Source organism: Trichosurus vulpecula, chromosome 2, assembly GCF_011100635.1.
Source record: "Trichosurus vulpecula isolate mTriVul1 chromosome 2, mTriVul1.pri, whole genome shotgun sequence".
NCBI lineage: Eukaryota > Metazoa > Chordata > Mammalia > Diprotodontia > Phalangeridae > Trichosurus > Trichosurus vulpecula.
This window is the reverse complement of record NC_050574.1, coordinates 96,956,907-96,974,763: the sequence shown is the minus strand read 5'-3', so window position 1 is coordinate 96,974,763 and position 17,857 is coordinate 96,956,907. Positions and strand designations below refer to the sequence as shown.

Here is a 17,857-nt window from a genome sequence, read left to right as displayed (position 1 = left end):
ATCTCCACAAGCACATCCTTGACTTGTGTTTGTATCCATTCTTCTCATTAATGCTTTTGATGTGTTTTTCTTTTTTAAACTTTGTTACAAGGGAAATGTTGAAGGGAGAAGAAAGAAACAACATAATCAGAAATGAATCTGCTTTAAAGACAAAAGGCATCAATTTAAAAAGAAGGAAAGGTCTTCCCTTCTTTGGGAGGAGAAAGTGAGGCTAGTGACTCTGCACAGCCCTGCCTCACTTAAATCCAATTCACTTGCATGTCATGGTTTTACCTCCCTGATGTTATGGTCCTCTTTGAGAATGAAGGACAAACAACAACCACCACCAGGATGAACTTTCCCAGTTAATTCTTTTTTTTTTTAATTTTCCCTTTTTTTTCTCCTTGGTTTTTTTTTGGTGGGGGAAGGCAGGGCAATTGGGGTTAAGTGACTAGCCCAAGGTCACACAGCTAATAAGTGTGTCAAGTGTCTGAGGTCACATTTGAACTCAGGTCCTCCTGATTCCAGGGCCAGTGCTCTACTCACTGCACCACCTAGCTGCCCCTCACTTAATTCTTAAAAAAAAACAACTTGTTCTGTTACCAGTTCATGTCTTCTTCTGGACAGCTAGATGGCACAGCAGAGCTAGGTGGTGTAGTGATCAGAGTCCCAGGCCTGCAGTCAGGAAGACTCCTCTTCATGAGTTCGAATCTGGCCTCAGACATTTATTAGCTATGTGACCCTGTTTGTCTCAGTTTCCTCATCTATAAAATGAGCTGGAGAAGAAAATAATAAACCATTCCAGTATCTTTGCCAAGAAAACCCCAAATGGGGTCAAGAAGAATTGGCCACAACCGAAAAATGACTGAAAAACCACAACAAATAAGACTAGTTATATCTGTGCTACGTCTCGCAGGGTGGTGATGAGGAAAGTGTTTCGAAGCACTATAGAAATGTGAGTTATCGTTGTGTGTTAGTGATGGTGAGAAGCATTCCTCCCCCATCCCCACTTCCACACACAAAGCGGGCACTGGCCCAGCTTCCAGACAACCCCATATATAACTCGGCTTTTGAGCATGTCAGAAGCAGGCAGGGAGCACCTAAACATGCTCTATGGGGAAAACTGTCACTTCACATCATTTTAAAAATATTTCTTAACATTCTGATCCTTAAACAATCCTCCCTTTTTCAAATAAACCATCCATCAGCACTTGTGGTAAGAACCACAGTCTATCTAGTGCATCTCTGAAAGAGGTGCAAAGAAAAAGGACGGAGAAAACAGGGACAATCCTCCAAGCTCTTTCTCTTTCTTCTCCCTAAAATTTCTCCTTGCCATCTCCAGCCCTGCTCCCCACCTTCACCACTCAAGAACACACATCTACCTAAGAATCTCCGCTCTACATAAGAATCATCGCTCTCATTTAGACAATGCTAAGGTTCACAAAGTATTTTCTATAGCACATATTCTTAACCTTTTTGTGTCATAGCTAGCCAAAATACTGTTGTTATTGGTTTTTTTTAAAAAAATAACGACAAGAAAGGCTAAATTTCAGTTAGAAGTCAGTGAAAATGATGTAATTTTTCCCAAACAGATTGGGGTGAGCCACTGAACAGAACCACTGAATAGAACCACTGAAATCATTGTAGAAACTGAAGTCCACTGAACTAGAGGATCCCAGTTTAAGAACTCCTATAATAGAGATAAAAATGACTAATTTCCTGAGTATCACTGTCCCTTCAAAGAAGTGTCCCCTTCTTTAGAAGATGAGAGAGCTTCACTTCTCTTGGAGACTCCTATGATTCCCAGTAGCTGAAGTAAACATCCCACATGCATGCTTTGTTCTCTGAGCCACGACTCCCATCTCAGCCACAACTCACTTTCAAATTGTCAGGGTTCTGGTGCCAAATGAACAAGGGTGAACACATTTCTGGATGGAAATGATTTTCCATGACTGTTCTGTCCCCTGGATTTCTCCCAGTCGGAAGTCTCTTTCCTTCTGTCAGCCTTCATTTAGGATGGCATTGCACAGCTCTGCCCAACTCCACTCCATTCGGAGCGCCTAACACAGCCAGACAAGAGCTCCTTAATTAACACACTGATGGTGGCAACAGGTTGAACTAAAGCTGGTGTTGACAATGGTGGCAGACCATTAATGGCACATGCTTTGGTTTTGAAAGATTCAATTACTTCATCCCCACCCCATCTAAGTTTCAAGAAGTCATTTGGCCTCTCTCTTATACAGATTTTCTTTATCCATGGAAGTCCAGGAAACTAACAGAGAGAGATACATGGAAGTAGCTTATAGAATAGATGAAAAAGAAACCTACTAGATGCAGAAGCACTGAGTTAAAGTTATTTATTGCTTTAACAAAACACCAAAAAGATCAGTGGGCTTAAAAAATTCAGATGAAGCTGAAATATGTTCAGTGCCTTCCCCAAGCATCAAGGGTGAGTACTGCCTTCTGGGAAAGCCACCTGTCTCTACGAGACTCAGTATAGCTGGCTGACCAAATGTGTTAGCAGGAACTCATGCCTGATTAATGATTATCCTTCCTAGGGCTGACTTCAAGACTCAGTTCAAGCGCTACATCCTACACAAAGCCTTTATGAATCTCAGTTGTTAGTACCATCATTCAAAAATTGCTGCGTAGCTCCTTTGTATGTATTTTTGTATTTACTTATCTGTTTACATGCTGTTTTGCCTCTATAAGATATAAACATCTTGCGGTCAGAGATGGTCTCATTTTTTGTTTTGTTATCTCCAGTGCCTAGCACAGTCTATTGCACCTAGTAGATGCCTAATAAATGCTTGTTTAATAAATGGGTAAATAGCCTACAGCTCATCCAAGAGGAAAATTTAAAAACTTAGGGAATCTGTTGGCTTCCCAGAGGCATGACATCAAACCAACCACTGCAGGTGTTAGAAAAAAAAAGTGCTCTCTGCTCCCTTCTTCTTAGAACCTTCACTAACAAATACCTAGGTTTACCAGGAGGATAGTGCCTGAGGCTTCTGACACTTCCTGCTCTCCTACAGAGGACGCTAGTATTGGTCACATGCATCGCCTTGTTTTCTTTGCCCTCTATAGGCCTTTTCGTGGCCTCATGGTTCCTCAAATGCCGTCATCCCTGCAAGTTTAGCTATGTAAAGTTATATAGCCAACAAGATGGAGAAGTGTTTTCTTCAGTCCTCAGTAACTCTCAAATGACAACAATAAACAAACAACCAAAAAGAATTAGGGGCCAAAGATAGAACAATTATGGCTATTTCCACAGACTAAGAAAGCAAGAAATCCAACAAGGTAATAACCTTGAGATTAAGAGCAAAGAATCCTTAACACATTTGTTCAGCACTTCTTCCCCACCAGCAGCCATGGTTAGACAGGGTCTACAAATCAACCCATAGTCTTGTGCTTTGGGACCCAGTCATAGATTCTCCTGTTGTTACAGTTGCTTTCTCCAGCATCCTGTTGCAATCAGTCATAGATGTCATCTCTGCTCAGTCAAGTGTGGAGGAGGCGGGTGGGGGGTGCGGCGCGGGCATACCAGTGTGACACGATGTTTCCCTTCTTCCTGGGGCAACCCAAAGGTTAGGAAACCTCAAAGCCTGTAGAGGCTTTGCCTGATATACCTGTCTCCACCCTAAGCCTGGAATTCATCTGTATCCACCCTAAGCTCTACTGTGCTATAAGAAATGATGAGCTCAAAAATTTCGGAAAGACTTGCATGAAATAGTGAAGAATGAAACGAGCAGAACCAAGAGAATGCTGTATACAGTAGCAGCAATTTGTCTTAAGAATGACTTTGAGTGAATAAATTATTTTGTTTATTGTAAATATCCAAATTAACTATAAAGGACATATGAAGAAACACTGTATATATCCAGAGAAAGAACTGATAAAAGATGTATAGAATAATTTTACATATATATATATATATGTATATACCTATTTGTGTCTAATGATAGTCATCTGGGGGGAGGAAAAAAAGAAATTTACATGATAATTTTATATGTTTGAAAGGAATAGCTAGTTGTACATAGTAGACTTGAAGTTTCACGTACAATCATCTTTTTATTGTATTATGTTATGGAAATACTTGTTTTATTCCATAAATTAAATTTTTTGAAAAAGAAAAAAAGTGGTAGCCACTGATTCAGCCAAGCCAGAGAACTAAAGAATGGGGGGAACTGGGTCAAGCATCATTATGTGGACATGTACTGGACGTACAGAATAGGAGACTTAAATCCAGCTAAGACCAGTCTTGTTCCCTTCAGAAGCTACTTGTGGCATAGACTGAGGCTGGTGAAAAGTAAATTTCCCCAACATAGGGAAAGATTGAGATAGTTTTGAGGTCGAGCCCTGGAGGTAAGCCCATCATCAAAAGGGGAGGAGTCAGAAAGTTAGTGACAAAGGAAATCAAAGAGAAAAACTGAAACCATCAAAGATCTCAGGAAAAAAAATAAATCTTAGTTTAAAACCTAGATTACATGTAGTTACAGCAACAGAAAAGATACCAAAATTTGAAGGGAAGATAAATACCAAAACATCTAAGAGATTATAAATCTCTCTAAATAAATATTGAAAGAAAATGGAAATTGAACCATCACCCGATGAAATACAGAATTCCTAAGAGAACATAGAAATGCAGCAGGATATTCCAGAGTGGTTCAAGAGAGATATCAGAATCTTAATAAAAGTTGGAAGAGAATAAATAGCAAAATTTGTAGCTTGCACAGCAGAAATAATTAATAGAATAGAAAGACTTGAATTAGTGGTAAGTTTCTGCAATAGATGAAAAAGAGTACAGCTAATTGAGAATATCGTAGTTATACTGGGTTATACTGGGATCACTGAAGAAAATACTGAAGTGAAGAACAATCTGGAAGAAGAGAAACTAAAAGCAATAATTAAAAAGAACATATGATCTCCTTACAAATAAAGTATATTGATTTCAAAGACAGGATACAAAAAGACAATTTAAGGATCATAGACCCTCCCCCCAAGAGAACATGACAAAACAAAAAACCTGAACACCAGAATGCATGAAATTACATGGGAAAATTGTTTATAACTTCTAAATATAGAAAACAAAGCACCAATTGGAAGAATCCACAGATCACCTCAAGAAAAATAAAAAGCCCTATGTTTCAAACTCCAAGATATACAGTTGGGTTCAATTTATCAATTCTAAATACAAAGAAAACAATTTGCAAATGACTAGGAGAAAGATCTTCTAATATAAAGGAAAAAATTCAAATGACACAAGACTATTCTGTACCCACCAGAAATCACAGAAGGGAATGCAACGATATTTTCTAAAAAACAAAGGAGCTCAAGACGGAATCCAAAATAGCATGCCCTTCACAACTGAGCCTAATCATCAAGGAATAAGACGTACATCCAATCAAAGACAAAAATTTTAAGCATTCCTCCTTTCTCTCCAAAAAAAAGAGATGTGAATAGGTTATTTAACTTATAAACAACTCCAGCTACAGATGGCTCAATGGATAGCATACAAAGCCTTGAGTCAGAAGGACTCATCTTCTTCGATCAAATCTGGCCTGAGACACTTACTAGTTATGTAACCCATGGCAAGTCACTTAACGCTCTTTTCCTCAGTTTCCTCATCTTTAAAATGAACTGGATAAGGAAATGGCAAACCAATCTAATATTTTGTCAAGAAAATCCCAAATGGGGTCACAAAGAGACAGATGTGACTGGAAATGACTCAACAACACCACCAAGAACAAATGTGGAATAAAAGGAAATTGTACCCGGAGACAGTTCTAGGTCAAACTATTGAGAAGGTAAATTTTGTCTTTAGCGATTGCCTCTGTCCTGCCTCCTCCTCTTATTATATCCAGTGAACCTAAGTCTTCCTCCCATCTTCTACCACCCTCTGCCATTTTTACCATGGTTATCTACTGTTGATCTTATGCTACCCTAAAATTTATCAATAGGAATAGGAGGCTAGGAGATAGATGATTTCCCTTCTCCTGGGGTAAAGTGTTGTCCATAGACATACAGCACTGTCTCAGAGGAGTAGTTCTCCTATGCACCAACTCTCAATAGATTAGATCCATTCCAAGGTCTTCAACTCCAATTAAAGAATATGTCTTCCTCCCACTGTAGTCCTCTTTATTGGGACATCCATCGTGTGAAGTTTCCTCCCCTCCCTTTTCTTTACTCCTGTTTCAATTCCATCCTATGCTACCTCACCCATTTTCTTGTAGTCTCATCTTCTTCCTCTCCTCCCAATCCTCTACCAAAAATTGGATATTGTGTGGAAAGAGCACTGGTTTTATTCTGGAGTCATTGGACATATCCTCGTTCTACCACTTCCCACTTGTGTGACCTGGACAGGTCACTTAAATTTTCTGGGCCTCAATTAAATGATGGGTTGGACTAAGTGGTCTCTTCCTGCTCTCTCTATATGATCTCATGCTCTATCAGGAGCATGTGTTGGAAAGAACAATATTCATGCACAATGATGGATGGCCTACTTACTGGACTTTTGTTTGATAGTGGCCCAGGTCTCTTTGAACCCAAATCCCCTTCACTCGCCTACGGGTACCATCAGCATTTCAGAATAGTGACATTGACAGCCTAGGAACAAGGGAGGTATGTGTTTCTGCTCTATACATGTGCCCCACCTTTTGGGTTCCATCAGGTAGATTCCACAACATTTGTACCATGGCCACGTGTGTTTGTTGTGTATGTGCTCTGTTCACACATGTTTCCTAGATCTGTGCCCCTCCATTCATGTTCTCTTTATATGTCCGCTTTTCCTCACTGATGGTTTATGTAATTTTAGGAGATTATGCCCCAAGTTTATGGGAGAAATGTTTTTGCTTTAAACTAATCATGTTATCTCCCTGACTAAAAAAAAGTAAACACATTAGTGAGAGTTTGTGATCTATCATTTTTGACTGGATGAGGCTGCATCCACAAAATATCTTGAACCTTGAGTAGCTTATCTAAGGGAACTTCTGTGTGTGTGTGTGTGTGTGTGTGTGTGTGTGTGTGTGTGTGTGTTTGAGTGGCAAAGAGAATAGTACAGGACTGACCCCACATGTGACAAATATGAGGGATACAATTAAATCAGCAATCTGACTTAAAGGGAAATGATTAGAATCAATGGTCAAATATCAATAATATCATAAGAATAATTGATGTAAACCAACTGCCATAACAAGAAGACCAAACTAACCTAGAAATCACCTCATCAAGCAGACACTTGGTCTCCTTGCCAAGTGGAGAGCTATGATAGCCAATGGCAGCACCAGTTGATAACATAAAGTCATTTGTAAAATCTTATGAAGAAGCATAGTGAAAGATTACAAGTAGTTTCACCTCAAAAGATAGAGAGAAGCAGCAAAAGAAAAAACAAGCTTAAAGAAATCTTGGCAAGATATTCAACCTAAGTCTAACACCTTCATCCACTAGGATATGGCAGTTTTCCAGGAAATATATCTCTATAACACCGTTTTGCTGTGTACACCGAGTGAGACTTGATTTCTGATTAGCTCAGAGACCTCTCTGAGCTACATCACTGTGGAAGGCATACATTATAGAGTAGAACATTGAGAGCGGTGGTTTTTAGAGATGAGAGTGGAACTTTTGAAGGGCCATTGTGACTCTTAGAGCCACTGACATGTAAGGGAAGCTGGCCCCCCAACATGATCCTTGACTTATAGTTCTTGCAACCCTAGAGACTGCTGAGAGCAGACTTCCCTTGGTAAGGTTATTCTGTTTCTCCTTGATGGAGCTGAAGTGTTTTATCTTGCTCTCAGCTGGAGTCCCTTCACTATTGTACGTTCTTTGGTCTATTCTAATCTGTGTATCTTCTACAACTTCCATTTACCATTTTGCTTGGATATATGAGTTTGCTATTCACTATTTGTGAGAGTCTTTCGTGTAACCTGTGTTTGGGGAGAGGCAGTTAGACTGGTGATAATTATTAAGCTCCAACCTCCTCTTGAGAATGATCAGAGATAGTGCTTTTTTTCCTGAGCCCCTTGTAATTCTAGCCCAATAACCTTGAAATATGGGAGAGAAAGGAACAAATATCTAACGATGACCCCTATTTCCATTCTCCACAAAAGCAGAAATCAGTCTGCCTTGGAGAAAGGTGGACCAGATCCCATATCAGCATATCCATGCTACATGTAACCTGAACTGTGTTTATATTTAGACAGCATAGACATTTATAGCTTATACAGGCAAAGTCATCCCAAGATCATTTAAGACTGAAAGAGGAAGGGAGTTGAAAATGGAAAATATATGTTGAGATTTTTCCAAAAAAGAAAGGAAGGAAATAAGCATTTATCAAGTGCCTGCTGTGTACCAAGCACTACGTACTAGAGCAAATATCTCATTTGATCCTTCCAACCATCCTGGGTGACAGATGCATTATTATCCCCATTTTACAGGTGAGGAAATTGAGGCAAACAGAGGTTAAGTGACCCGCCCAGGGCCATACAGTTAGTAAGCTTCTAAGGCCAGATTGGAACTCAGGTCTTCCTGATTCCAGGCCAAGCACTCTGTTCCCTGCACCACCTAGCTGCCTCATGACTATGATGTGGACAATAAAAAGCATGGCTAAAATTTATTTTGAACAACAAAAGGTACATCTTTTTTAACTTCAATACTCTTTGAGTGATGTAGTATATTTGAGAGTCTCTAAAAAATCAAAGTTGAAGATCACACAAAACAAAACGGAGAGGTGCATGGTGAATGGGATCAGATCTCAGCACATTTCCAACAAGAATCCTTCTGAAGGAAAGGGATAAGGATGTCATCTAAAAAGGACACACACATATATGCACATGTATGTATGTGTGTATATAGTGTGTGTCTAGATATACCTATACATACATGTACATATATACATAGAGAGAGAGGAGGAGTAGAAGGAGGAGGAGGAGGAGGAAGAGGAGGAGGAGGAGAAGAAGAAGAAGAAGAAGAAGAAGAAGAAGAAGAAGAAGAAGAAGAAGAAGAAGAAGAAGAAGAAGAAGAAGAAGAAGAAGAAGAAGAAGAAGAAGAAGAAGAAGAAGAAGAAGAAGAAGAAGAAGAAGAAGAAGAACTGATTATATGGGACAAGGGAGGCAGAGCCAATGGACAGCGTGTGTTGTCCACTGATCTCAAAACATCAAGAGTACTTGAGGAAGGTCCCCAGTATGCTAGCAAGCTTATGGGAGGACATGCCTAAGAATTGCCTAGGAGGGATTGGGGAGAGTGACCACACAAATGAAATCCTTTATCCATTGGAGTATCCTTGGTTGCAGTATCAATCATGGAGTCTACCTCAAGGATTTTAAAGACCATGGTGAAAATAAAATTGTGGTGATATTGGTTTTCATTATGGTACTATTCTACTAAAACTACTCAGTTTTATTAGAGTTGAAATGGCCAGTCTAGCACCATAACTAGCATGAAGCATATGGGGCTTTGCCTCAGCAAGTCAACATCCAAGGAGGTGCCCTTCCTCCCTGGCTTTCATGATCCTTCCTCATCTCACATCACCACATGGTATGACCAGGTATGACCGGCCCACCCCACCCCAAAGAATCCCATGGCCATGGTGCCCCTCTTCCAGGTTTGTCTTCCCCTAGATCAGACTATAGCTTCTTCCAGGATCATTATAGCAGAAGACTCTTCTCTGCATGCTGTCTCCATGCCCCAACCCTTAGATCAAGGGCTACCATTTTTGCCCAAGGAAAAAAATATCTGAGCTCTGAGCCCCCCTCCTTTATTCGTACTTACCCAGAAGTCTGCAGGCTTCTTGGATCAGTTTGATTGTGATGACATCATCATATACAGTATATGTCATGAAGGCATCTTGGATTTCTGTACATGATCTGAAATAGAAAGAATCATCTGATACTTTCAGATTCACCCGGGTTTGGGCCCTGAATTGACCCTTTGGAATATAGCGGAGCTCAACTGAGCTTTAGCCCCAAATTCATAGAATCTTTGACCCTTTAGAATATAGAAAAATTTACCATGGGCGTAGAAATCAGAAAATGTGCTAGATAATAATTGTAGTTGACATTTATATATTACTTTTCTTGCAAAGCACCCAACAAATATTTCATTTAGTCCTCACAACTACCTGAGAGGTAGGCGCTATCATTATTATTATCATTAGCATTATTCTAATTTTACAGATGAGGCAGACGGAGGTTGAGTTATTTACCCAGAGTCATACAGCTAGTAAAGGCCAGATTTAAACTTAGGTCTTCCTCACTCCAGACCTAGAATTCTATCTTCTTTCCCACCTGGCTGTGTAATTTCTCTCCCACGAATGAGGCCTATGTGAACAATTTAGCAATAGAGAATACAGCCAAGAGAGGAGGAGGTGCAAGCACATACACCTCTTTCCCTGTGCTGAATGCAGTATCAAATTGCCCAAGTGCATGTGACAAAGTCGTCTTTCCATAGAACAGTCAACAAGGAAAGAATGGAACTCTTGGATGGCCCCAGTGAGAAAGAACCATCTCAGGATGATTCATCTGTCAGATGAATACGTACAAAGAGGTTGTTTAGATCCAGATCTAAATTCAGGCAAAGAGAAATTTTTTAAAAGACATAATTACATTCATTAGATGAAAAAGAAAGTTTCCTATTCTCCCTCTGTCTTTTGGAAGGCCAATTATGACAAATGAGGCATCGAGGTTGGAATTGAGTCTAAAGTTATTGAAATAAATTGGATATGTCCCATTTGGCAATCCATAATGACACGTTCTGATGTACTCAAAGAATTATGTGAAGTTATAAAGTATCTGCTGGAAATTTTCTTTGTGAGATCTCCCTGACCTGGCCAACTGCCCAAAGAATGGGCAGGGGGAAATATAGAGCCTATCTTTAAAAATAAAATGCTGTCTTGAGAGGTCTCCTCCACAAGGTGTCTTTCACACACATGTTAACCATTTAATATTCCACAGTAGAGATGACCTTGGAGATAACTTCGGTTTTTGTTGGTTTTTGTTTTTTACTAACATCATCTATTGAGAAGCAACATCAAGTGAAGTACAAAATAGGGAGGTATATGTGTGTGTGTGTATGTATATATTTTATATATATGTATATATATATATATATATACATATATATATTTATGTACATATATATATTCATCTTAAGGTGTTGACCTATGTCATAGAACACATTCTATCCAGAAATAAAATAAAAGAAGGATTTCCTATCCATATTGATGTCCTCCAAGTGCTTCTATTTGCAGATGGCATAGACTCCTCAATGAAATTTGCATTCATTTGAAAGAGATTGGCCTAACAATCCACACCAGAAAAACAAAGTGGATAGAAAATTACAATGTGCAGTGGGACAGGTGCCTATTCAGTTAGTCTATTAGTGAGTGTGTATATGCATATATGTGTACATATGTATGTGCATATAAACATATACATGCACATACACATATATTGTATTAGGGGAAATGCACAGTGCTTTAGTAATTTATTTTTGTAGTTGCTACTTATTTCTACAGAAACTCTTTATTTCTTTTTAAATTTATTGATACATTTTGTTTTGACATAACAGAGACACTTTCTAGCAAGTATCTGAACAAATTCCCTTATATTCCTCACTCCTTCTCCAGCCCCCAAAACAAAACCAAAAACAGTTCAATTGTTAAAAGAAAGCAGGATTATGTCCTGTAACTTTTGCTGTGTGGTTTTAATGTAATGGAGGGTCTGGTACCTTCATAGAGCACCTGGGATAGCATCTCTCCATTGCTGGGAGGCTGTTTCCAGGATAGTAATTATGACATGTAAAGGACTTGCCTCAGAAAGACTGGAACATTTATGGCAATTCTATAACTGGTTCCAGTTGGTTAACCCCATGGTAAAGAGGAGACTCTTTGATTCAGAGTAATCAAAAATGGCCTGCAAGGTTCAGCTACAGTCTTTTTGCGTCATTTCCTTCTGGGGGAGCTCAGTCAATCCTTCTCTTATGGTGTCTAAGTAAAGGGATTGGGGTCTCCAACCTTGGGAGCTTTGAAAGGTCCAGAGAGCAGGAATTCAAGAATAGGAGCCCACGATCTCAGGTATTGCAATCAGTCCAACATCTACACCACAGGGAACAAGGAGTGATCTTCTGAAGCAACCTTCTAAACCCATGCCAGCAAAATCTAAAAAGAAGGCTCATCTGGTAAAGATGTCATCTTTGGACTTGAACTTGGTGAGACCAGTGCTACGTAAGAACTGAATTAAGTTGGGCCTATTTTGTCACTCTGCCCCTGAAGTGATATAGAAAGGGAGTATGCCCTCAAGTTTTTGGAGGGATATTTGTACTTCGTTCTCACTATATCTTTGAAGGAATATCCTTTTGCAGAAGCTGATTAACGTTATCAACGTTAAGCAGTTAAATAGGACTGGTTTTCTAGTTACTGGTCCTTAACACATGGAGAGAATACAGTTTGTGGGTACTCAAGCCAAGGGCAGCAGAGGATAGCTACCCACAAATCCTTCAAAGTACGCTGGAATCCCAAGGGATTGCTGTAGCAGGCCTGGCTCTGGAGGAGATGGCCATTTTACTCTAAAAATGGCCATCATCTTTGATTGGACTTTGGTTGCTCCTTCACATGGGTTTTTTTATGTTGTAGCCGTTGTATCTATTGTTCTTTTGGCCCTGATTTCCTCATTCTTCATCACTTGATACAAGTCTTTGCATGTTTCTCTGAATTCATTGTCATCTTCATTCCTTACATACCAGCAATATTCTAGTATATCCTAATAATAATAATAATAATGATAACAGCTATCATTTATATAGGGCTTACCATGTGCCAGGCACTGTGCCAAGTGCTTTGTAATTATTATTTCATTCAGTTTTCACAACAACACGGGGAGGTAGGTACTGTGATCCCCAGGTGAGGAGACTGAAGCAAACAGGGAGTAAGTGACTTGCCTAGGGTCACATAGTTAGTGTCCGAGGTTGGATTTGAACTCAAGCTTTCTTGACTCCAGGCCCAGCACTATGTACTACATTACCCAGATATTCAAACCAGAGTTTATGAAACCGTTGCTCAATGGTTGAGCACATATTGTTCCAGAGTTTTGTTGTAGTTGTTGTTACAATGCTGCTATGAATATTTTTTTACACGTGGTCTTTTCTCACTGTCAGTAAATTCCTTAGAGTATATCTAGTCCCAAGGGGGGCGGAGCCAAGATGGCGGCTGGAAAGCAGGGACCAGCTTGAGCTCCCTGCCGAGTCCCTCCAAAAACCTATAGAAAATGGCTCTGAACCAATTCTAGGGCGGCGGAACCCACAGAACAGCAGAGGGAAGCAGTGCTCCAGCCCAGGACAGCCTGGATGGTCTCTGGGTGAGGTCTATCCCACACGGAGCTGGGAGCTGGGAGCTGGGAACGGAGTGGAGCAGAGCCCAGCCTGAGCGGCGTGGATCAACCAGACCAGGAGCCGGGCAGAGTGGGCCCTGGTGCCCTGTGTCGGTGAGCTGTGGCAGTTGCCGATCTTCTCAACCCACAAACACCAAAGACTGCGGAGAAGGTTAATGGGAAAAGCTGTGGGAGTGGAAGGAGTTCGTGGTTCGGCTTCCAGCCCTGGGGGCAGCGGAGGTGGGGCAGCTACAGTTGCTGCTGCTTCTGGCCCCAAGCCCACCTGGTGGGAGGAATTAAGTGGCAGATCAGAGCAGGAGTGCAACAGCCTGCTGAAGATCTAAGCCCAGTCCGGACTGGGAGTTCTTGGGGAAGGAGTAGTGCGGGTGTGACAGAACTGGCACCTCCCCCCCAAACGTGGAACATAGAACTTGTTAGTCTACAAGCAGTCATACCCCACTGAAAAACTCAAGGGTCAAGTTAGTTGGTTGGGAATATGACCAGGCAGCGAAAGCACACCCAGATTCAGTCTCAGACTTTGGATTCTTTCTTTGGTGACAAAGAAGACCAAAACATACAGCCTAAAGAAGACCACAAAGTCATAGAGCCTACAACAAAAGCCTCCAAGAAAAACATGAACTGCTCCCAGGCCATGGAAGAGCTCAAAAAGGATTTGGAAAAGCAAGTTAGAGAAGTAGAGGAAAAATTGGGAAGAGAAATGAGAAGGAACAAGAAAACCATGAAAAACAAGTCAATGACTTGCTAAAGGAGACCCAAAAAAATACCGAAAAATACACTGAAGAAAACAACACCTTAAAAAATAGATTAACTCAAATGGCAAAAGAGCTCCAAAAAGCCAATGAGGAGAAGAATGCCTTGAAAGGCAGAATTAGCCAAATGGAAAAGGAGATCCAAAAGAGCGCTGAAGAAAATACGACTTTAAGAATTAGATTGGAGCAAGTGGAAGCTAGTGACTTTATGAGAAATCAAGATATTATAAAACAGAACCAAAGGAATGAAAAAATGGAAGACAATGTCAAATATCTCATTGGAAAAACCACTGACCTGGAAAATAGATCCAGGAGAGATAATTTAAAAATTATTGGACTACCTGAAAGCCATGATCAAAAAAAGAGCCTAGATATCATCTTTCAAGAAATTATCAAGGAGAACTGCCCTGATATTCTAGAGCCACAGGGCAAAATAGAAATTGAAAGAATCCATCGATCGCCTCCTCAAATAGATCCCAAAAAGAAATCTCCAAGGAATATTGTCGCCAAATTCCAGAGCTCCCAGATCAAGGAGAAAATACTGCAAGCAGCCAGAAAGAAACAATTTGAGTATTGTGGAAACACAATCAGAATAACCCAAGATCTGGCAGCTTCTACATTAAGAGATTGAAGGGCTTGGAATATGATATTCCGGAGGTCAATGGAGCTAGGATTAAAACCTAAATCACCTACCCAGAAAAACTGAGTATCATGCTCCAAGGCAAAATATGGATTTTCAATAAAATAGAGGACTTTCAAGCTTTCTCAGTGAAAAGACCAGAACTGAATAGAAAATTTGACTTTCAAACACAAGAATCAAGAGAAGCATGAAAAGGTAATCAAGAAACAGAAATTGCAAGGGACTTACTAAAGTTGAACTGTTTTGTTTACATTTCTACGTGGAAAGATGATGTGTATGATTCATGAGACCTCAGTATGAGGGTAGTTGAAGGGAATATGCATATATATATATATATATATACATGTTTATGTATATATAGGTGAATATGTATGTATGTATATATCTATGTGTGTGTATGTATATATATATACGTATGTATATATATGTGTGTGTATGTATATATATGTATATATGTGTGTGTATATATATATATATATATAAAAGAGAGAGAGCAGACACAGGGTGAGTTGAAGATGAAGGGAAGATATCTAAAAGAAATAAAATCAAATTAAGGGATGAGAGAGCAACATACTGAGAGAGGGAGATAAGGAGAGATAGAATGGGGTGGATTATCTCACATAGAGGTGGCAAGAGGAAGCAGTTCTGTGGGAGGAGGGAAGAGGGCAGATGAGGAGGGAATGAGTGAACCTTGCTCTCATCAGATTTGGCCTGAGGAGGCCTGCATACTCAATTGGGTATCTTACCCCACAGGAAAGAAGAGGGAGGAAGATAAAAAAATAAAATAAAAGGGGGGATGATGGAGGGGAGGGCAGATGGGGGTGGAGGTAATCAAAAACAAACACTTTGGAAAGGGGACAGGGTCAAGGGAGAAAATTCAATAAAGCGGGATGGGTTGGGAAGGAGCAAAATATAGTTAGTCTTTCACAACATGAGTGTTGTGGAAGGGTTATACATAATGATATGAATGTGGCCTATGTTGCATTGCTTGACTTCTTAGGGAGGGTGGGTGGGAAGGGAAGAGGGGAGAGAATTTGGAACTCAAAGTTTTAAAAACAGATGTTCAAAAACAAACAAACAAAAAAAAAGAGTATATCTAGTCCCAGTAGTGGAAACACTTGGTCAAAGTATATGAACAATTTAATGCTTTTCTTCAAATATTCATCTCTTTAACGACACATATCCAAGCTATGTCGTATAGCTTTGCCATGAAAACCCGTGATCTCAGAAGAGATTGTGTTAATGATAAAAAATGTTGATGACATAAAACAGAAACATCCATCGTGACTGAAAGTAGGCCTTTTGAATGCAGTTTGGACAGAGCCGATCACCTGATTAACGGTAGAGCTATGTTTAAGCAACCTGGAGGCATAGTATCTCTGGGCACTTTACTGTAGGAGCAATATTTTTTTTTCCAAAAAAGGGAAAGCAGATGCCTATGATGGAGGAATATTACCAAAGATGACTTACATACAAGAAATGGTATAAAAGACATTATTAAGGATATGTATGACCAAAGAAGGGAGTGCGCCAATCATGTAATGAGAGTGAAGGTTAGTGATAGCCAGCTTGACATTTGGACCGGTATACACAAAATATTAAAAGAACCAGAAGTTTTACTTATTCAATGGACAGTCTTTGGGCAACATATAGAAAGGCGTGCATAAGAATCATACAGGATAAAAATTTATAGAGGGATTGCTGTTTGTACCCGTGGAAAGATCATTTGTAATGAAGTCATAGATCCATCATAAAAGTATTAAAGTTTACATTGGATATTGGATTACAGCTGAAAATAATCTGAGAGGTCATCTAGCCCAACCCCTTCATTTTACATATTATGAAAATGAGACCTAGGGGGACCGAGTGACCTCCCCAAAGTCACATAGGCAATAAATAACAGAGCTGGGATTTGAACCTAGGTCTGACTCCAAAGCCAGTAGTCTTTCCATAGCACCGTGTTGTCAATACACAGTAGTGCTGTAGAACATGGCCTCTAACTATAATGAAGCCTTCTCAGTAGTTTAGGAACTAACAACAGCATCTTTCAGTGTGAAGTCCCTGGAGTGTAACCTGATGCACCACACAGTACCAAGTACATTACCAAAAGGAAGGTCTTCTTCACACCAGTTCTCACCTCTAATTGATTATTCTCATCTGATTAACATATAAGGGCATAGCCTCTCATCATTTACTTTAAGTAGGGTGACTTGTTTAAATAATTTGTTGATTGAGTCAATATACCTCTCACACTTATAAGTGTATTAATGAATTAATCATGTATGCATTTATTATACATATGAAATTATGCATATGAATTATACAAATGAAAAAGCATTATTAAGTACCATGAATAAGCACTGTGTTAAATACTGGAGATACAAATAGAGGAAAAAAAGACCAAGATAGCCCCTATTCTGAAGGAGCTCATATTCTAATGGAAAAAAGATAATACGTGAGAAAAAGTTCAGCTCCAGGATGGACAGAAAGGCCCAAAAGTCTGGAGGATGGGGGAGGGGGGTGGTAAATGGCAAGGCCTGGGCAACCTTAGATATATCACTACATCAGATGTCAGCATCAGATCTCTGCAAAACATAGAGGTGGGGAGGATAGCAAGGCCTGGAGGACTTTAGGAGGTAGCAGCAAGGAACATGCTAAGGCCTGGTGGTCCTTGATCTCACTGAAAGGAACAGAGTTGACCATCCTCTTATCCAAACCATGAGAGCAGTTAAGCAGCCCAGATGGATTCTGGGCAGTCCCTATCAGGGGAGCCAGCAAAGGAGGAAGGCAGGAGGTGCTCCCAAGGTTGGTGAGGTCTTCCCACCACCCAGCATCCCTGGTGTTGGAAGATATGCTACTACCCAGTCATTCTGCATGCTGTTGAAAAAGTTCTTCCCTTATTTGAACAGAAATCCAATTCCCTTGAACCTCTGCCCTATGATTCTAGTTTCATCCTCTGAATGATAGGTTAACTCTACTCCCTATTTTAACATAGCAGTTCTTCAGTTATATGAAGAACTCTTATTTCTCCCATTAAATCTTCTCTTTCTTAGGTTCACCAACCCATAACCTCAGTTTCATCATTGATATAAAAGTAATACCTGCCCTGC

At 40.0% G+C, this 17,857-nt stretch overlaps 1 protein-coding gene across 1 annotated transcript in view; it reads right to left on the bottom strand.

The window, feature by feature from the left end:
• LOC118836689 (guanylate cyclase soluble subunit beta-2-like) overlaps positions 1–17,857 on the bottom strand; it is a 109,505-nt gene that overhangs the window by 79,528 nt on the left and 12,120 nt on the right. Inside the window, exon 4 of the mRNA XM_036743907.1 lies at positions 9,745–9,839. Coding sequence (XP_036599802.1) covers positions 9,745–9,839 — 95 coding nt within the window. The remainder of the gene's footprint in view (positions 1–9,744; positions 9,840–17,857) is intronic.